This window comes from Sorghum bicolor, chromosome 6, assembly GCF_000003195.3.
Source record: "Sorghum bicolor cultivar BTx623 chromosome 6, Sorghum_bicolor_NCBIv3, whole genome shotgun sequence".
NCBI lineage: Eukaryota > Viridiplantae > Streptophyta > Magnoliopsida > Poales > Poaceae > Sorghum > Sorghum bicolor.
Window position 1 is genome coordinate 35949011 of NC_012875.2, and position 22901 is coordinate 35971911.

General features: G+C 43.1%; 1 protein-coding gene across 1 annotated transcript; it reads right to left on the reverse strand.

Annotated features, from left to right (window-relative positions):
- On the reverse strand, positions 15047 to 20027 carry LOC110436630. The gene is made up of 2 exons (XM_021464041.1): positions 19403 to 20027; positions 15047 to 15418 (listed from the first exon to the last, which is right to left on the reverse strand). Exons 1-2 carry the CDS (start codon positions 19980 to 19982, stop codon positions 15273 to 15275), a joined length of 726 nt encoding a protein of 241 aa, XP_021319716.1. The 5' UTR covers positions 19983 to 20027; the 3' UTR covers positions 15047 to 15272.

Here is a 22901-nt window from a genome sequence, read left to right on the forward strand (position 1 = left end):
AATAAGCAGGGTAATCCAATGTGCATACGGCAACTGATGCCGTCCCCTGAAACTCTCTAAGATGGTGTCCTCTATCTCTGAGACGATCAGATCCCACAAGTCAAACTGTGTCTGTGTGATGATATGAGCGACGAGCCACTGCTGGATACGAGTGAAGCCATCTCTGTAACCTGTCCTGGGGAGAAGAGTCTTTCTCAACACAAAGTCAAGGATCCTAGCTGGTCGTGTCAGGTCTCCCACTGTCCTGCTGGAGCCCTCTCCAAACGGTGGATGGAAACAAGGGGCCACGAAGTCAACTGGTGGTATCTCGCCACCGTGAGGACGTCGGGGAGGGTCAACGTTCCCGTAGCAGAGCTGGTGAATCCTGGTGGAGTAGGCTATCAATCCTAGCACCTCTCTGTCCCTCTGAGCTGTCACTCTGTAGTCTGTCCCGGCCAGTGCGTAGTGGATATAGCTGTGATCTGGAGAAACCCACACTGACGCGTAGAACTCTCTGACCCACTGCTCACAGTAAGTACCAGGACGAGCTAGCAACTCTGGAAGTCCGTGGAGGTAGGTGAAGTACTGACGGATGTCTGCTCCAACCACGTTCCCCAGTATCTCTAGGTCAATCACTCTGTGCTCCCTGAACTGTGACTGAGAGCGAACAAGTGCCTCGTGGATGTCCTCCTGGACGACTGTGTAGAACCTGGCACCGGCTCTGGGATCCCTGGCAGCTAGAAACCAGGTGGGAAACGGCACGAACCGCAGCTGCTGGATCTCTCTAGCTGACACAAGAGTGAGATCCCTGTGGATCCTGACTGGCCTCTGTCGTGAAGCTGGAGTGCCTCTGGCTGGGGTGGCACGTGCAATGGAGGTGGACTGACCCTGCGTACCAGTCCGAGGAGTGGCCTGGGTACGAGCGCGAGTCGACCTCCTGAGTGTCTGCTCCTGCTCCTGTCCCTCTGCTAGACCCTCTGCCTGGGTCTCTGTCTCAGTGTCTGGGTCCTCCTGAGCTGGATCCCTAACCACAAGCCTAATCCTCTGTCCTCCAATCATCACGGTGCCTGGAGGGGATCCATGTAGAGCCTCTGCCTGAAGAACTGCACGCCGCTGCTGTGGCGTGAGGTCATCCCCAATCCTCAAAGCACCAGAGCGACCACCTCTCTTAGCTGCCTCAGCCGCTGCTACAACTGCCTCTGCAACCTCTGCATCTCTGTCACTGGCCTTGCGCTTCTTGGTGGCTAGCTTCTTGCCCTTGCCTTTTTCTGCCGCTGATAGGCGACGGGGAGGATCACCTCCACCATCACCACCTGAGGAACCTCCAGTGCCGGCTGTCGGACCGCTGACATTCTTGCATTGAGCCATTGCAAGGACTACCGACCGATCAAGCGTCAGACAAACAACCGACTGACAATGGAGAACAACGCGCTGCAGAGAATAGACAAGATAGGGTATATATAAGAAATTATAACAACTAAAGGTGAGAGAACCCTATAGATCACAAGATTAGATAAAGAACGGGTGCGAACGGCTTACGATCCAAGGACGAGATGCGTTCCGGACGAGATGACGTGATCAAAGACTGCCGGAGACACGAATCCTCTCCTCAAGGTGCTACACTGATGGAACAGAGAAAATCGAGGTCAAAAACCTCGTTTTAATCTATTGGTACATAGAATCAAGCACCTTGGGGGCAGGGTTCATACAACTTCCTCCAAAACCCTATACTGACCTGAAGAAGAGAACCACGACGCGAAGAGAGAGAAAGGAGCTCGACGAGGAGGAGATCTGCCCGCCGGGAAGGAGAAAACGCCGTCGGAGGGAAGCCAAAGGCGGCGGCGCTCTCGATTAGGGACCTAGGGCACGGGCGCAGGCGGCGAGAGAAAAAGAAAACTGCCCGAGTTGACCTAGGGGATCGGGTTATATGCGCGGTCTACGGGGTCACCGGACGCACTTAAAGTGGCACCGAACGCGTCCGGTGACCACCGGACTCATGCGCAGAGAGGGTTGCAAAACGGCACCGCACCGGACGATGGGCACCGGACGTTGGCTTTAGCGTCCGGTGCTTCAGGTCACGCCAGGTGAGCACCGGACGCTCCTCACCGGACGCTGCAGGGACACTGTTCCTGCGTCCGGTGAGTGTAGTCTGGCACACTCACCGCACCGGACGCACGGAGACAGCGTCTGGTGCATCGTCCGGTGCTCCTCTGAGCACTTTTTCAACTTAGCACAACGCCCGACTTTGACCCAACCAAGTTCCATCTTCAAAAGCACACAAATAAACACCAAATGGAACTGGTATGAGTGACTTCTCTCAAACCCTCAAATTTTCACAAATATTTAGCCATAGGCTTAGTAGTTTTTATGAAAATAATTCGAGAAAATCACCAAGGAGCATCATATGGCCATAAAGCTAGGGGTTAGAGTCACAATGAGCTTTGAATGCTCCCCCTATCTATGGACGAACACAGCGGATGCTCAACAAATAACCGAAAAGAAACGGTCAACTAACAAGCATGCACATGATATGAGTTGTAATGCAATACTTGAAAGTAAACTAATGCTTGTCAAGTTTGATCCAAGGTTAAGCTTTTTCACACACACAAGGGGGTTATCTTAACCATGTTAGACAAGCCCTACATGCAAGTTGTATTTTAGATTTAGTATGCATGATATGCAAAGCAAAAGTTATTTACAAGTTTCAACACACAACTTTTATCTTTTAGTGAAGTTAGAGAGGTCAAGCACATTTAGTTCATTTCTTAACATACAAAACCTAGCTTCATCTAGGGGTTTTGTGAAGATATCCGCCAATTGATTTTCCGTTCCCACATTCTCTAGAGATATGTCACCTTTAGCAACATGATCCCTAAGGAAGTGGTGGCAGATGTCAATATGTTTTGTGCGGGTGTGTTGAACCAGGTTGTTTGCAAGTTTTACGACACTTTCGTTGTCACACAACAAAGGTACTTTGTCTAGTACTACTTCATAGTCTAGCAAAGTTTGTTTCATGTAGAGTATTTGTGCACAACAAGCACCGGTGGCAATGTATTCCGCCTCGGCCGTTGACAAGGCAACACTATTTTGTTTCTTTGACATCCAAGAGACAAGTGATCCACCTAGGAAGTGGCACCCTCCGGATGTGCTTTTTCTATCAATCCGGCACCCGGCATAATCCGAATCGGAATAGCCTACAAGTTGGAATCTTGCACCTTTGGGATACCACAAGCCTAGGCAAGGTGTGTATTTTAGATACCTAAGAATTCTCTTGACCGCAATCAAGTGAGATTCCATAGGCATTGCTTGATATCTAGCGCACATACACACACTAAACATGATATCAGGCCTAGATGCAGTGAGGTAGAGTAGACTTCCTATCATAGAGCGATAGAGAGTCTTGTCAATTTAGTTACCTCCCTCATCCAAGTCGAGATGCCCATTTGATGCCATGGGAGTCTTGATTGGCTTGCAATCCATCATCTTGAACCTCTTGAGAAGATCTTGAGTGTACTTCTCTTGAGAGATGAAGACTCCTTCCTTCATTTGCTTGACTTGAAATCCTAGGAAGAAGGATAGCTCGCCAATCATGGACATCTCAAACTCCTTGGACATCAAATCACCAAATTCCTTGCAAAAATCTTCATTAGTAGAGCCAAAAATAATATCATCAACATAAACTTGGCAAATGAAGATTTCCCCATTCATTTTCTTGGTGAAGAGTGTTGTGTCAACTTTCCCAATCTTGAAGCCCTTCTCAATGAGGAAGTCCCTAAGCCTCTCATACCAAGCTCTAGGAGCTTGCTTGAGACCATAGAGTGCCTTGGACAACCGGTAGACATGCTTGGGGTACCTAGGGTCTTCAAAACCGGGGGGTTGCTCAACATAGACAAGCTCATTAATATATCCATTTAAAAAGGCACTTTTCACATCCATTTGGAATAACTTGATATTATGACTAGATGCATATGCAAGTAGGATACGGATTGCTTCAAGTCTTGCTACCGGTGCAAAGGTTTCACCGAAGTCAAGACCTTCCACTTGTGAAAAGCCTTTTGCCACAAGTCTTGCCTTGTTGCGCACCACTTTGCCTTGATCATCCTTCTTGTTCCGGAAGACCCACTTTGTTCCAATCACTCTTGCATCTTTGGGTCGCTCTTCAAGTGTCCATACTTGATTGCGTGAGAAGTTGTTCAACTCCTCTTGCATGGCCATGATCTAATCCGCATCACAAAGAGCTTCCTCTATAGTCTTTGGTTCATCTTCAAGAGACACAAAAGCGTGATGTTCAATAAATAGAGCATGTCTAGAACGAGTAGTTACACCACGTGATGGACTCCCGATGATGAGATCTTGAGAGTGATCTTGGAGGAGATGTGATGTTCTTCTTGGTGCCACTTGAGGGGTTGGTTGGGGAGCATCAACATCTTGTGCTTATGCCACCGCTTGCTCATGAGTGACTTGAGTGTCTTCATGAGCATCTCTCACATCCTTGTCTTCATCTTGTGCACCTTGTGAGATGGATGGTGGCTCAATGACTTGCACATCATCATCATCTTCTTTTGGCTTGATGTCTCCTACCGGCATGTTTTTCATGGCATCCCTCAATGGTTCACCACCTACATCATCAAGATTATCACTTGCTCCTTGGGAGCCATTAGTTTCATCAAATTCAACATCAAATGTTTCTTCAACCATGTTTGTGGCATGGTTGAAGACCCTATATGCCTTGGACTTTGATGAATAGCCAACCAAGTAACCAATGTCACATCTTCTTTGGAACTTTCCCAAGTGTTGGCGCTTCTTGTAGATGTAGCATTTGCATCCAAACACTCTAAAGAATGAGACATCGGGCTTCTTCCCATTGAGCAACTCATATGGTGTCTTCTCTAGGAACTTATGAGGAAAGAGCCGGTTTGAAGCATAGCATGCGGTGTTGATTGCCTCGGCCCACATCTTCTCCGAAGTGTTGTACTCATCTAGCATTGTTCTTGCCAAGGTGATCAATGTCCGGTTCTTTCTTTCTATAACCCCGTTTTGTTGTGGTGTGTATGTTGAGGAGAACTCATGCTTGATTCCCACTTCATCACAATACTCTTCAATGTTGGTGTTGTCAAACTCTTTGCCATTGTCACTTCTAATTTTCTTGATCTTCACATCAAATTGATTTTGGGCATTCTTTGCAAATTTCTTGAATATTGATGCAACTTCGGCCTTGTCTTGCAAAAAGAATGTCCAAGTATACCGGGAGAAATCATCAACTATGACCAAGCAATATTTATTGCCTCCAAGACTAGCATATGTGGTTGGTCCAAACAAATCCATGTGAAGTAGCTCAAGCACTCTTGAAGTAGATAGATAGGCTTTGGTTGGATGAGTGTTTGCAACTTGTTTGCCCGCTTGACATGCACTACAAAGCTTGTCTTTTTCAAATGTCACATCCTTCAAGCCTCTAATCAATTCTTTCTTCATCAACTTCTTGAGTGTACCCATTCCAACATGTGCAAACCTTCTATGCCACAACAACCCAAGTGAAGTCTTGGTGAATAGGCAAGTCTTGACATCAACTTCATCGGATGAGAAATCAACTACATATAAGTTGTTGTGCCGGAAGCCTTTGAATATCACTTCATTGTCATCTTCCTTGGTCATAATTACTTCCTTATTCTTGAATAGGCATTCAAATCCAAGATCACAAAGTTGTCCAACCGAGAGCAAGTTGAAACTCAATGATTGCACATACAGCACATTGGTGATGGAGTTGTCATTTGATATAGCAACCTTTCCTAGTCCCTTTACCTTTCCTTTTGAATTGTCACCAAATGTGATCTTCTCTTGGTTGTCAACATCTTCATCAAGAGAGGTGAACATCCGGGGATCTCCGGTCATATGTTGAGTGCAACCACTATCAATTACCCAATGTGATCCACCGGTCTTGTAGTTCACCTACACACAAGAGATCAAGCTTGAGATTTAGGGACCCACATTTGCTTAGGGCCCTTGACCTTCTCTACTAGTTGCTTGGGCACCCAAATCTTCTTTGGCCTTTGCTTGTTGGGCGGCCCCATGAAGCTAACCATGACCTTGCCACTCTTGTCTTTCCTTACAATGTAGTGAGCATTGAAGGCAAATGGTCTTGCATGCTTGGGCAAGGGTGGTGGTAGTGGTGCCTTACACTCATAAGCAAAGTGTCCCTCTTGACCACATTCAAAGCATCTCTTTGGCTTTGGCTTACTTGGTTGATCATGAGTGGCTAGAGACTTGATGAGCTTTGTTTGATGAGCCTTGTAGCCAATCCCACTCTTGTCCATCTTCATGACGGTGTTCATGAAAAGCTCACTTTGAAGGTCTTTCCCCTTAGTGAACTTGCTAACCCCATGGTTAGGTGTTCCTTCTCTTTCTTGAGCTTGTTGTTCTCTTGAGTTAGCTTCTTGATGATTGGGTCATTGTTGCTAGCTACCTCATCCAAGATGAATGTCTCATCTTCTTCTTGCTTGTCATACATCAAACCAAGCTTGAGATATTGATTTTCTTCCTTGAGCAACTTGTTCTCATATGCAAGCTTCTTGTCTTGATCAAGTGACTCAATCACAACGGTCTTGTGCTTGGCTTGTTCTTGCAACTCCTTTTTGAGCATAACAATTTCATCCTTGAGCTTGATAGTGTCCTCATAGCTCTCGGCCACTACCACTTTCTTGCCCTTGCAATCAACACATTTGCTTGTGCTCTCCACAAGTAAGTCATCACAAGATGTGGCTACATCAAGCTTAGCAACATTGTTAGTAGCAACATGTGTTTCATCAACTGCAAGTTCATAAGCAATCTCAAGGTTGTCATAGTTTGCTTTTAGAGTTGTTAGTTCTTCTTTCATTGCTCTATATCTAGTGATAAGCTCATCATGAACACTCTCAAGTTTATCATGTTTTTCTTTGAGCTCTTTTAAAGAGAGTTTGAGCTCCTTGAGCTTAGTTGTCATGATCTCATTTTGGTCTCTAAGCTCATCACTAGACTTAAGCTTTGCTAGAAGTGTGTCATTTTCAAGTTCAAGCTTTTCATTTTCACTTCTAGCCTTTCTTATGACTTTTGTGTACTTGTTAAGCAATTTTACAAGTTCATCATAAGAAGGTGATTCAAATTCACTATCACTTTCACTACTCTCATCCTCACTTTGTACCTTCCGATCACCCTTAGCCATGAGGCATAGGTGCGTAGAGGATGTAGATGGTGGTGAAGGTGATGGTGATGGAGCATCAATGGAAATGGCGGCAACCTTCTCATCATCACTTTTATTGCCGGAGGAGTCACCACTCGAGCTCTCAATGTCGGTGAGCCAATCACCAACAATATAAGCCTTGCCATTTTTCTTCTTTTAGTGCTCCTTCTTCTTGCCACCTTTCTTCTTATATTGCTTCTTCTCATTCTTGTCATCATCACTTGAGTCATCTTGCTCTTTGTTCTTCTTCTTGTATTTGTCCTTCTTGGGCTTTGGACATTGGTGAGCAAGATGGCCAAGTTCACCACAATTGTAGCAATCCATCTCGGAGATGGGCTTTCTCTTGCTACTTGTGAAGAACTTCTTCTTCTTGGAGTCAAAGTTGACTCCATTCTTGTTGAGCTTCTTCAACATCTTGGTGGTTCTTCTCACCATGAGGGCAATAGATGCATCATCATCACTTGAAGTTGATGACTCAACTTCAATTTTCTTGGCCTTGCCCTTGTGAGAAGCCTTGAGAGCCAAGTCCTTCTTCTCCTTCTTGGCCGATGAGGAGCCATCTTGGGGGTTCATGTGCATATACATCTCATGAGCATTGATCTTCCCCAATATGGCGGTGGGTGTAGCAGTGGAAAGATCTCCTTGATGAAGCACCGTTACTATGTGCCCATATTTCTCAATGGGAAGCACACATAGTATTTTCCTTGCTACATCCGCCGCACTCATTTGAGTGAGCCCAAGTCCATTTAGCTCCTCTACAATGACATTCAAGCGAGAATACATTTCATTAGCATTTTCTTTAGGAAGCATCTCAAATGTATTAAGCTTGTTCATCACTAAGTGATAGCATTCCTCGCGTTCACTCTTTGATCCCTCATGGAGCGCACAAAGTTCCTTCCAAAGTTCATGGGCGGTTTTGTGGCTCCGAACGCGGTTAAACACCTCTTTGCAAAGGCCTCTAAAGATGTGGTTTTTGGCCTTCGCATTCCACTTCTCGTTTTCTTGCTCTTGTGGAGTAAGAGCGGCGTCTTTTGCCGGAGGGGTAAACCCTTCGGTCGTGGCTTTTAGGCACTTTACATCACATGCCTCAAGGTATGACTCCATCCGTATTTTCCAATACGGGAAGTCATCCCCATCGAACATGGGTGGCGGTCCATCCCCGTTAGATATCTTTCTCTAGGCGGTGAAGCCTAAATAATGAGCACTAGGCTCCGATACCAATTGAAAGGATCAAGATGCCCAAGAGGGGGGGGGTGAATTGGGCTTCTCTACAAATTTAAGCAACCTATAAGCTCCAATTCAACCCTATAAGCTCCAATTCAACCCCTTGTGCCTAGTGTGACCTAAAGAGCTACCGGATAAAAGTTTTGCAACCTAGTTCCAATCCTATTCTAGCATGGCAATTCTAAGAATGTAAAAGCACAAAGTAAATGCTAGAATGTAAAGGAGTTGTGGAAGAAAGTGCTCGGCGATGTTTTGCCGAGGTATCGGAGAGTCGCCACTCTCCACTAGTCCTCGTTGGAGCACCCGCGCAAGGGTCTTGCTCCCCCTTGATCCGCGCAAGGACCAAGTGCTCTCTACAGGCTGACTCTTCGACACTCCGTCGCGGTGAATCGCCCAAAACCGCTCACAAGCTTGACACGAGCCACCCACAAGAACTCCGGGCGGTCTTCGTGCCTCCAATCACCACCGAACCGTCTAGGTGATGGCGATCACCAAGAGTAACAAGCGAAGAACTCTCACTTGACCCAAACAAGGCTCTAGAGAGTGGTGGATGCACACTTGACTCTTGGAATTCACTAGAGAAGGATTCTCTCAAGAAAACACTCTAATCTCAATCCTCTCTAGGCTCTTGAAACTCTCTTGCTCCACAACAAGTTTCTCTGATGTTCAAATGGGCAAGCGAGCTCTCATGGACGAGGTGGAGGAGTATAAATACTATCCACGAAGTCCAAAGGTCGGCCAACCATTTTCCACTGAAAACGGGGTCACCGGACGCACATTATGTTGCACCGGACGCACTGGACCGAGCGTCCGGTGCTTCATAACGGCTAACTGTACTTCCTGCTGACTGGTCACCGGACGCTAACTTCCAGCGTCCGGTGCACCGTCCGGTGCTCGGGGGAACTTTACAAGCTCCCTGCGCATGGGACCGGACACTACCCGGCGCGTCCGGTGCTAGCGTCCGGTGCTCAGGGAAACATTACATGCTCCCTGGGTATGGGACCGGACGCTACCCGGTGCGTCCGGTGCTAGCGTCCGGTGCCTAACCCTAAGCACGGCACTATTCTAACTGCTAAGGACCTCACCGGACGCACTCACAGAGCGTCCGGTGCCCCTCTGGGCACCCAAACTTCGTCGAAACGCGATCGCTCCAAAACGAAGTTGGTTTCTCTCGATCTAAGGACTACCTCTAAGCTGCCTAGTGCTAGGTTTACCAAGTGTGCACCACACCTAAACCTAAAGCCTTGCCTAAGTCAAGCTACTAGATCAAAGCCCCTCTTAATAGTACGGTCAAAGGAAAACAAAGTCCTAAACTACTCTAAGTGCCCTTCTTCACCGTGTGGCACTCAGACCTAGTCTAGTCTTGACGATGTCCATTCGTCCTTTGAAAACCGAAACGATTTCCACTATTAAGTAGGCATGTACGTCCCTGTCCATCGAGTAACTATTTACCATGACCTTACCTATTACTTTGCCTCTGCAAAACACACGTTAGTCATAGTAAAGACAATGTCATTAATCACCGAAAACACTAGGGGCCTAGATGCTCTTTCAAGCAAGTATAACCGGATGTTTATAAACTATATGAACACAACGATCTAGAGCATCATAAAATAATATAACAGATATGATGAAAACAGTAAGGTACAAGTTGAGAGTGTATCCAGAGGAGGGTCCCATGCCGAGTGCATTGGAGGCTCCATTCTCACTAGTACCAGCCATGGAAGCAGTGAGTTTGTTCGATGTCGTGGACCTCAGTTGATGCAGAAAGATGTTCGCAGTGCCGAATCTAGCGAACGCACCAGAGGAAGAAGATGATGACAGAGGGAGTAGTCGCGTAGTCACTCCCCAAAAACCTAGTCGTCCGACAACCCCAAGCAGGATTCTCAGACGAGCGCCGATTCCGGAGGCACCTGCTCTCCCGATACTCCGTGCGCGCAGAGGTACAGGATAGGGAAACCTTGCGGCAACAGAACCGTAGTTTGTGTGCAAATTTTTTTAATATTTTTTTAGCAATGGAATGAGACCTTTTTATAGTCATGGAAGACAAGCAGACACAAGAGATAAAGAGATGGAAGAGACGTCACTGAATTAACATTGATAGGAAAACTCACATCTAGTAACTCAAAGCATTAGAAAGGTGACTTCCATCCAATAACTTTTGTCAGTCGAATTTGAAACTCCACCTTTCAAGACTCCCCATTCAACCAACATTAATAATCAAAACTCCTGCACTTACTCGACTTAAATGGCAAAATATCCGAAGTAAAGCACGTCATACATGCATGTTCGCCTCATCTCCCATCACAAATTCCATTATGGTATTAAACCATCACATGCACGTTATTTGTACTGCCATAGAAATATTTGATATATTAAATATATTGTATGAGCTATGCCCATAATATATCTAACATTCCCCACCAAATTCTAGGGCATGTAATAAATAACCTCAAATAACCATAGTTCTTTGATATACCAGTGTTTCGACGGAGACTGTTAAGTTGAACATCCATCTAGAACAATAGTTTCACTCAGTCACAACTGAACAATGGACTATGCCTTGAATTGACAGTTTTGTGTGAGGTGAATGTCACTAAAGTCCTTAGCTGATACTAGGCTGCAAAAGGCATCCCCTCTATTTGAAGCATATAAGTCATACTCCAGTGCCTTTCATGAGTATTTAGAGATCACCCAAATCTCATAGACTATGACCAGTAGCCTGACTCATATAGGTGTGTTCCTCAAAAGATGTTCTGTAGGACAACATCTCTTCTTTATCAAGACACTTGAAACACATTAAGGTAAAAACCAACCTACCTTACAGAACGAAAGATGTGCATCAGAAATGAGCCTTTAATAAAAGAGATCTTTCCTCACAATCTACTACTAGTTTGTTTCACCATCCTACTTCACGGGATCTCCGATCACATAGGACATGTTACCACTATAGTAGATTTTAACTGGGTCTCATACCCATTTCTCTCGATGAACTCTCTATCACATTACGTGACAAGCCCTTTGTGAATTAATCTGCCAGATTGCTAGATGTATGAACATAGTTCAATGCTATTACTCTAGAGTTTCTTGCTCTTCTGACACATTTTAACCGCCTTTTTACATGTCTAGTGGACTTCATGTTATCCCTTGAACTGTTCACTTTGATTATAACCGTTTGGTTATCACAGTTTATGGAAATAGTCGGCACAGGTTTTTCAACCACCGGTAAAATCCATGAGGAGTTCACGAAGCCACTCAGCCTCTACACTAGCAGTATCTAACGCTGTGAGTTCAACTTCCATTGTAGACTTCGTATAAATAGTTTGCTTGCAAGACTTCCAGGAAATAGCACCACCTCTGAGTAAGAACACATACCCGCTCGTGGCTTTTAACTCATTAGCATCAGATATCCAATTAGCATCACTATAGCCCTCTAGTACCCTAGGGTATGTTGGGTATTATTAACATCATTACCAAAAGTAGACTTAGTTTTCTATTTCTGATAACGACGCCAAAAATGTCGAACCTATCCCTCATGCCACTTAAGCCAAGTTGTCATCCCCAGCATGACATGAGAGTCGCGGTATTGAAATATGCAATTGCTCTTCTGAATAAATAATAAAAGGGATCTTCAAGCGCACAGATTAATACCGATGTAGCATTTTAACCGAGAAGTATTCCAGGTATTGTTATTTATATTTTTACCACTAGGAAGGGATTACTAACACCAATGTTGATTGTGGAATGAAATATGGAACTAAGTATCATGGCATGTGTAATAGAGAACATTCATCTATCTCATCAATATAGGGATAAATGTCACATAAAGTATAGATAAAGTATGAATGGTGATAAAGATAACTAATCTGATCAGCATAACTAGCCACATATGATAATGATAAGCACCTCAACAGATATTCTAGCAAGTCTTTAGCATGGAACTAGGATGAACTACAAGAATATTTCCCAAGTTATTCTTAACTATAAAGTCTAGCATATCATAGTTAGTGCAATTATACTTGGCAATCATTGCGAGATAGAATTACGCCCATGCATAGTGATATTATCAAGGAAGATGAGAAACATAGCAATCACTCCCCTGTAATAATGTTGCTCTGCCTGCCCTATACACAGGAGGGGGACTATATAAGAATCAACGGAGCTGTCACCACCGCGAACTACCCCGCGATCCGGCATATAGGGTACAATCGCAGATAAATACGGTATAGGCACCACGCCTACATAATACTTTTCATTTACCCATGGACCCAATGGATAAATGCTATACAATCCTAAACATGTATATAATTCCAATCTAACTAAGCCAAGTATATAACCATGATAAACTAAGAATGATATAATTGCAAATTTAAACAAGTAGAGCAAAGTCATAATCAATATATTGAAATAGAGCAAAGTCATATTCATAATATTGAAGAACAATGATGAACAAATGAAGAATAGTAGAGGAATTACCAAGAATCCTCTTGACAGATCCAGAAACCAATTGAAGATTGACTCCTTCTAGTTCTAATCATATGTAGCTATGTTAAACTAGAGATCTAGTTGATGTGGTGGCTCTAGGGCTTGATCAGAGACTCTCCTCCTTAGATGAATGAATGAATTAGGGTTTGAGAATGAGAATGAGAATGCCTCCTCCAGGGGCCAGGGGGCCTGCTTATATAGCCCTTCCAAATGAACGTGGGCCATCAGATCAAACCGACCTTAATCGCACGGTTTTCCTTAATCTTTTAGGTCGGTGGAGCATAATCCGTGAGGCAGGGCCTGATTGGCTAATACAACAGGGCGGGCGCCCTAGGGGGGAGGGCGGGCGCCTTGCCCCCAGGCCCGCTTGACCTCCCATTCGTTCACGTGGCTTCTGGAGTCTTCTAGATGATAGAAAATTACCGCACACGTTAATATCTCTATGTAAACCTGATGTATGGTCCTTTCCTCCATATTTCCTAATAACCCCCTATAGAAATAGACAAACACCAAAACTCATGGAATTCTGTCAGATAAAACCCTAAGTCTGGGTGTTGGTTGCATTTGGATCCTTTTCTTTATTTATTTGATGATTAAATTTGATACTTAAGGACCGTCAATAGGGTACTCGGTATAATGAATGCCATAGCTCGAAGCACCTTTGAGATAACGCAACACTCTCTCAAGTGCTTGCCAATGTGCATCTCCCGGGTTAGATACAAACCGGCTCAGTTTGCACACAACATATTGTTGACTCTTCTTAGCGTCACTACCTAGGATTGTCAGTCCTTGGCACAGCACTAGAAATGCTTGTGTGACACCAGAAGTGGCAAACAGTTTTACCACAAGCGGACGGTGGTCAATGTAGCACTTCACTAGGAGTATTCTAGGTATTGTATTTTCCACGGGGAACGAGAAGTGGACTAACTAGACCAATTGAGTCATCGGATGATGATCAAAGGGCTTAGGATTGGGTAGAGAGGTATTTCTAGTATTTGGCTTCTGGCTAAGCTATCCTAAGTATACTTGAGAGTTAACTTCCTTTCTACTGTGGCCGATAGGTGAAAAGGGTGTGGCGAAACACTTCCCTAGGCAGCTACCATGCAGGCCAACTATTATTTGCAACTTGCCTAACAACACACTAAAGAGAACTCCTAATGTCTAGAAGAAGCCTGTCATGCTTCACTGCTGGCGTTCTTCAGGTGCGACAAGAAGTGCACAAGGGAAGACTTAGTCTAGACACCACGTCTACACTAGTTCTACTACTCTAGACCCAGCTATGGTTTCGAGCACTTCACACAAGGCAAAGCAATGTGCCAGATAGGCCGGTTGTATACTTAAAATAAACTAAGATAGAAATTAAATACTATAAGTACTCAGATGAAAGGCAACTAGAAGGAAAACTTACTAGAAGACAAGCATCTGCTGAGGCGCTCCTGGAAGAAGACTCCCGACAAGCCAGGACTCCTCCTCGGGGAACTCCCTCTATTCTCACACTTAGCTAAGAGTAGCTCTTTCTAAGATACATCATGGTTAACTAGGCTCTCTAAGGGGGTATTTATAGGGGGAGATGGAGTAGGGGCTACTCCAGCGCCACGTCAGCGATTCGTGTGCTCCTTCTTCTCCACCGTTGGATCAAACCGACCTTGGAACCACCATATGATCAAGGGTTGGGAATTTCCATCATATGTTCATCATGGGGATGTCAGTGGGAGTGAACCGACTCAAGGTGGGCCCACATGACAGGTTGATTGACCGACCTATTGCCTCCATGTGGGTCCCACCAATCTTCTAGAAGATGCTGATGTCGGTGGGAGTGTGGGCCAGGTGGGGTCCCACCAAGTGTAGGTCGGCCGACCTACACTTTGGGGGGTTGGCCCACCACCTTGCTCCACATGTTGTCCCCACTTGTCATCTTCAATGTTTTGTTGATATCTGGTGGTTTGGTTCTTGATCATCTTTGCTTCATTTGAGCTTGATCAGGCTTGATTAGTGGCTGTTTGCTCCTACATCCAAATAATGACATGTACATATGGAACCAAGTGAATTGTACCTATGTCACTACTTAGTTGCTTGGTGTTATCCCTAAAACTTTAACCTTTGTTTTTTTTCGATACGAGGGATCTTCCCCATTTCCATTTCATCAACGGAAATACAGTTCGTACAAAGAGTTTAGATAGGATCAGAAATCTAGAGACCAACACTTACTACTACCCAAAAAGGACGAACTACAGCATTCTCAACTAATCTCTCAACGCCACCGGACAAAAGGAAACTAACCAGAAGGATTACATCCAGGGTAAAAGTAGACTTCCAGCTACTCCAGCAAAACAAAGGGTAGCAAAACAGCAACCACAGAGCCGTAGGACAATCAGTGGTCTTCGGCATCAGCATCTCTTCCGTTTATCACTTCTTGATCTTGGGGACCTTTAGCTTTACCCACCAATTGCAGCGCAATCTTCAGCATTGTCTCAGCACCAGCCGACAGTTCTTCCTTGTCCAGATCCTCATACAAACCTGCCCAATAAGAAATAAGCGAACATGCATGGCATATAATGGTGATAGGGCTTGTGACCTTTTTTCCTTGAAAGCAAATATTATTTCGCGTTTTCCAAATAGCCCAACAAATCGCAGCAATGCCAATTGCATGAAAATTTTGTCTATGAGGAAGCCACTTCTCACACCACATCCAGCATTGATTAAAATTTCTAGGCACATTCATTGCTCCTAGGGAAAAAGCAACAATCCCCCACACGGCTTTAGCCATAGAACATTGAAAAAGAAGATGAGAAACCGATTCATCTCGGTCGCAGAAAAGACAAGAAGGGTCGCCAGGCCATTTCCTGCGAATCATGTTATCTCTTGTAAGAATAGCATTGTTAGCCACCAGCCATAGAAATATTTTGATCTTAGCAGGAATTTTTCCTTTCCATATTTTTACAAAATAAGGACCAGCATCATTTTTTGTCAAAGCTTTATATACTGATTTCACTGTGAATTTTTCTTTCTTTCCCAGATTCCAAATGACCCTATCTTCATCATTATTCAGAGAGATTTTATTAAATTGACTCATTATATGACCCCAATCATCTCTTAAGTCATCAACCAACCATCTAGAAAAGCAAACCGAATTATGTCTAGCAGAAGCCACCGAAATATTAGGAAGAGAACACAACTTGAAAAGATCTGGGAAGAGATTCTCTAACGGTTTCTCCATCAACCAAGTATCTTTCCAAAATGAAGTTTTTTGCCCATTTTTGACAATCAATTTTCTACCTTGTAGATATAATTCTTTAATTTTCAACAAATCTGACCAAATGGCCGAATCATTTTGCTTGTGCTTCACAGTACATATAGAATCTTTTTTCAGATATTTAAAATTAACAATCTCTTGCCAAATCCCTTTTTCATTATCAAGTTTCCACCACCATTTCATCATTAGACTAATATTCATCTTCTTCAAATCTCTAATACCTAAACCACCTTTTTTTCCTATTTTTGCAAATCTTTGTCCAACTAACCAAGTGATATTTCTTTTTAGTCCCCCCTCCTTGCCAAAAAAAGGTTCTTCTGACCTTGTCAATTTTATCAATGATAGTCTTGGGAAGAAGATAGATAGACATATGATACACAGCAGTATTACTCAAGCTAGCATTAATAAGAATGTGCCTCCCAGCAATGGACATTAAACCCCCTTTCCAGACATCAAGCATTTTACTATTTTTTTCTACCAGAGGCATCCAATCAATCACATGTAACCGGCTCGGACTAACTGGTACACCAAGATATTTGATGGGAAAAGTTCCAATTTGACAGTTAAAAATCTCAGCATACTTACTAGCCCAGTTATCTTCATCATTTATAGTTAAAACTTCACTTTTATAGAAATTAATTTTGAGACCAGCCATCATTTCATACATATAGAGTAAAAGCTTCATGTTTCTTGCTCCTTGTATACTATGTTTCAAACAAATTATGGTGTCATCAGCATATTGTAACACAGCTACCCCTTTATCAATAATGTGATCAACTAAACCAGTGATTAATTCATTTTTTTGTGCTTTATGAATCATCCTGGACAAACCATCTGCTACAAAGTTAAAAAGCAAAGGAGATAAAGGATCACCTTGTCTTACTCCTTTAAAGCTCTTGATGTAAGGTCCAACCAAATTATTCAATTTCACACTTACAGTTCCTCCAGATACCACTTTCTCAATCCAATGACACCACTTTTGATCAAATCCTCTAGCTACCAGACATTCAAATAAGAATTTCCAATTGACTTTATCATATGCTTTCTCAAAATCCAATTTCAGAATTACTCCCATCTGTTTTTTCCTTTTGGTTTCATGTAGGATTTCATGTAAGATCATCACCCCATTCATAATATTCCTTTCTTTCATGAAGGCAGTTTGATTTTGATGAATCAACTTATCAGCCACTCTCTCCAATCTTAATGTTAATGTTTTGGTAACAAGTTTGTATAGACAGTTCAACAGGCAAATTGGTCTAAATTGTTGAATTTTAGAAGCTTCAGAAACCTTTGGTAATAAGGTGATGATTCCATAGTTGATTCTTGAAATATCAATTGTATCATTATAGAATTCCTCAAAAAGCTTCAACACATCTGTTTTAACAATACTCCAGCAAGCTTGAAAGAATTCAATTGGAATTTTATCCGGTCCTGCTGCTTTATTTTTTTCCATTTGAAAAAGAGCCTCTTTAATCTCTGATTCAGAGAAAGGCCTTATCAACAATTGATTTTCTTCTGCAGATACTTGTTCTAATTCATTCCATAAACTTGAATCAATATGAATATTATGGTCATCAGCAGGCCCAAATAACTCTGTATAATATTCAGTGGCATGATTTAACAAATTCTCATCTCCTTCAATAACATGACCATCACTCTCAAGAAAAAGAACATTATTTTTTCTCTTCCTTCCATTAGCAATGCTATGAAAGTATTTGGTATTATTGTCACCTTTCAACAACCATTGTTCATGACATCTATTTATCCAGTAAGTTTCCTCTTGATCCAACAGCTGTAAGGACTCCTTAGTCAGCTACATTTTTTCTCTAACTTGTCCATCAGATAAATCACCCATGTCTTCTAAAGATTCCAAGTTTGATAGTTTTTCACTTATAAGTTTCCTTTGTTTCCTCAAATCTCCCTGCAGACTAAAACCCCATCCTTTAAAGTACTGCTTAATCAATTTCAACTTTTGCTGTATCTTATCTAAAGAAGTTCTAGCATTGCAGGGTTTGGACCAAATCCTTTCTACAGCTTCCAAGAAGTCTGGATTATGTAACCAGCTAAGTTCAAATTTGAATTGAATAGGGGTCTTAGGTTTTTGCAAACCAGAAGATAGAATTAAAGGATTGTGATCAGAGATCTCTCTAGGGAGTCTTTTAACCATAACTGTGGGAAACATTTCCTCCCAGTCTTTGGAGACTAGAATTCTATCCAACTTTTCTAAAATAGGATCCTCCTGATTATTAGACCAAGTAAACAAGCCTCCAGTCATTATAATTTCTTTCAATTCATAGAAGCCAATCAAGGAATTGAACAAACTAGAAAATTTATTCAGTCCATGAGGTTTATTTCTTTCATTTGCATATCTCAAAATATTAAAATCACCTCCAATAATAATAGGTTCAGTATTTCTAGAACAAAAGGAAGAGAGTTCAGCCAAAAATTCCATTTTACTATCATCATGAGAAGCCCCATACACTACTCACAGATTCCATTTCTGTTTTAACTGTTTGTCCCACAGGTTAACTTGTAACATGTATTTTCCTTGCTGAAAAGATCCAACATCATAAAGCTCAATTCTAACCCCCACAAGGATGCCACCTGATTTCCCATTTGATGAGTTATAAAGCCACAAATAATCATCAAAGCAATCAAACTTTTTAAGCAGTTTTTGTTCACAATCCTGAACCATAGTTTCTTGAAGTCCAATGAAATGAAATCGGTATTGATATATAAGATCCTTCAAGAAAGTAGAGACTCCTTTTTTCCTCAGACCTCTACAGTTCCAAATCAACCCTTGTATATTCATTTTTTAACTTTCTTATGTTGTTTGGTGAGAGTAGCTTTACTAGGTTTTCTCCCTTTTTTATTTTGTGCACCAGGATTTTCCTGTATGCTTTTCTTTTATTTAGTCATTGAGGAAAGCATTAAGCTTCTCCTTCTATCCCTTTTTTTCTTCCTAGATTCAACCAAAATGAAATCCTCTATTTCAGAAGACTCATCTTTGTGCCATTCAATAGCTAACACATCACTTCCTTCCTGGTTCCCTTCAACTGATTCAGTTAGGGGATTCTTATTTTTGCACAATTGTTTATAATAAAGATCATCTCTTACTTTTTCTAGGTCTTTAATCACATTAAATGTGTCAAAATCCTCCTCTTCTACTACAATACCCATACAAGAAGTAATAGCAGCAAGTTCTTCATTTGGTAAAACAGAAAAAGAATTATAGTTTGAAGAGTTACCTTCCAGATTAGCCTTCTGAGCCCTCTTTTCAGCTTTCTCCATAGTATGGACTGTTGTATCTTTCTTGAGCCTTTCACTCCTCCTTCTTTCTTGAACTTGAGCTGCTTCAACATCATTTTCCATTTTGTGGTTGGGTTGATCTAGAGCCTCTACAACCGAAGACTCCTTGTCAAGCTCCATACCAACACTTTCTTGAGTTGTAATTATATTATCATCAGGTATGAAAATCTCAGGAGAACACACAGATTGAGAAGCTTTCACAATGCTTGTATGTCCTTCAACCTCAGTGATACCAGTCAAAACTTTCTCAGTTGGCTTTTCAATATTCACAGCATTGATCTCATTCACAAACCAGATTTGTTCAGAAGGTTCCCCTAGAACTTGCTTGGAAGTTTGACCCTCAGTTTCCAGACCAGCCAACATAGATAGTTTGATAGCAAAAGAGTCATTGTCAGAATCTGAGTCCTCAAAGTTATCAGGAATGTGAACTCTTTCACCATCATCATTGCTGACATTCTTCTTGTGAATTTTCTGGGCATCTGCCATCAGCTTAGATGGAGCCTTACTTGTTGTATCCATCTTAGAAGGAGCAGCCCAGCACACTGCCTGTTTACTGCCTTCTGTCACAGTTTTCTTAGGCTGGTCAGAATCATCCTGAGATGAAGTATCTCTGTTATCCTGCTTCTTGTTCTCATCTTGGTCAGATTTGTTTCTCTTAGCAGGAGGAGGTAAGTCAGGATCACCCACCATAATCCCACTTTTGAGAACTTTAGAACCATTGTCTAATCCAACTTCTCTTTCAAAGCCAAAATCAATCAGATACATTCCCAAAAAGCTTTCAGCAGATTTAGGTACCCTTGTCACATCTCTACAAGCAATCTTGAGCCTCACATAATCATATCTATATCTTGACCCTTCATCAATCTCAATCACTTTCCCCACTAATCCACCAACTTTGGCTAAAGTGAGAATGGATCTTTGGTCAGCAGGAATACCAGAGACTCTAAACCAAGCAGTTTGCAGCACACCTTTGGCCCCTACAGCAGGAGACCAAGCTTCTATCTTAATTTGAGCATCATTTTTCAGAGTAAGATTTTTTATATGGCTCCATTCATTAACCATCTTAGCAGTTGGAAATCGAAGCAAGAATTTACTGTCAGCTATAGGACGAGCTTTCCACCGCCAAGCATCAGCACCAATCAAATTCATGAACTCAAATTCAATATTTTTTGCATTGGCATTACCACTGGTCACAGTAATAACAGCAGTACTAGCTTTTTCCAAAGCCACCCTAGGATCAATACACTCTTCAATATAAAAGAAACTCTGTTCTTCCACTTGAGTAGCACATAATTCAGGACCATAATTCCAGGGGAGGCATTTTTTGCATTCAAAAGTGCTATGATTGTAAAAGCCACAAATCTCATACAGAATTCTACGGCAATCTTTAGCAGTATGATTAGAAAGACCACATCTATCACATATAACAGTATACTGGTCATCAGAATGAGAAGATTCCTGGAGAGCAGAAGCATTTTTTGTACCTTCACACTTCTGGTGATCATTTTTCACAGCAACCTCATCCTCTTTGAACATCCCCTTATCTTGTTTGTCATCATCAAGAGGTCTTTTTCCTTCCCACTTAGCCTTAGTCATCTCTGACTCCATAGCAGTTTTGTCCATCTCCTCTCCACCACTAGGTCTATTCTCCACTGCCTCATCACTAGCTATCCCTTCATCTTTTCTTTTCCAAGAGTTTTGCCTCCCACCAAATCCTCCAAACCCTCTCCCACGCCCACCACCTGCAAATCCTCCTCGACCATAACCAAAACCACCACGGTCTTGCCCAAAGCCACCACGATTGTAGCCGAAACCCCCTCTACCGCCACGACCTTGAGCAAAACCTCCTCGATCAGATCCAAATCTCCCTCGGCTGGATCCAAAGCCTCCACCCCAACCATCTCCCCGCGATTGCATCTCCACCACAACCGTAGGAGCCGGATTGGCTCGCACCACTGCCGCAAAAGAACGAGGTCTCGCACCTTTCCACAGATGCCCTACGAATTTAGCTAGATTGGGGGTGGGAAGAGAGGGGGATGAGATGGAGTTGGGGTTTTCTGCCTCAGAAGAGCCCCTCCCGATTCGGGTGAGAGAATAAGTATCAGGTAGAGAAAAGAGCCCCGTCTCGGAGTCCCTTTTACCCTTATACCCCTCCACTATCGGGTGGATTTCACTGGGCTTCACAGAAGGATGTGGTCCTAAAATTCCAGGGATCACCCTCACTTTAGGCGGTCTCCGAAACCATTTCTCAAATCCCCCAATCCCCTGTTCCCGCCTGAATTGAACAAAATCATCAGAAACCAAATCTTCGTAACTCTTAGTCCTACGATAAGAATTCCAGTGTAAACGAATTGGAGTATCTTTGATTTTCAGAGTATCTACAGAAACTTCTTCAAATGGAAAATCATGTTTCCCAATCGTAAAACGAAGTTTCGGATCATGATCAACAAAAGGAGGCCCAAATTTTCTCTGTTTCGACCCAAATCGAATGGAATCACGAATGGAAGGAAAATCAGAATCACAAAAATGAATACCTCGTCGTCGTAGAGACGAGGTCATCGGAGATCGAGAAGAAGCTCCATCACCTGATCCAGAACGGGATCCACACCTATGTGAGATGTCCTCTGGACCCGGATCCCCCTCATGATTTCCCCGTCGGCGGACCTCCGATGAGATCGCAGGGTTGTCCCATCGGCGAGGCCCCGACGGGAAGTCCTTCCCCTCCCCTGCTTGCGCAACTGCACACCCGGCTCCCTCTGGATGCTTCCATGGCGCAGAGATTCCCCGTCGACGGTGCTCCAGAGAGGAGTCCTCCCGCTCGCCTAGACCCGACTCCCCTGCCTGCACGGGCCGCTGCTCCGTCGCCTTCGTGGCGTCGCTCACGGTGGACGCGGCGGCGGGCGCGGAGGTTGGACCGGCGGGCACAGAGGTCGGGACCGCACAAACGATGCACACTTCCTTCATGCACATTTCCAACTTTAACCTTTGTTGACGGTTTTAGTGGTAAAAAATCATAGTGAAAGTACCGTCAACAAGATCCCCCACACTTGAGTCTTTACTCGTCCTCGAGTAAAGGTTAGAGACAAGTTAAAGATCATGGTGCATATAGTTGTATTCAGGACATAGCTCATGCAAATGGGTTATGTGGTAAGTGTCTAGCAAATTCCCTTGGGAAGTTGATAAGAGGAACAGTACTAAGACAAAATCAGCTCCCAAACTTCTATTCTTGGTACTTCGAGTTTTCATGATAGTTCAAAAGAAAGCACATAGTTTATTCTGACTCCTCATTTATCACTCTCTCAAACCCCTCAATTTGTAAAGCCATCTTACCAAGGCATAACTGTTAGCCCTTCTTGCTACATCCTACATCTATTATCCGTGGTGTAACAATTCACTTGGTTCAAATATTAAGATGTTAACTTAGTACTATTAAGATGT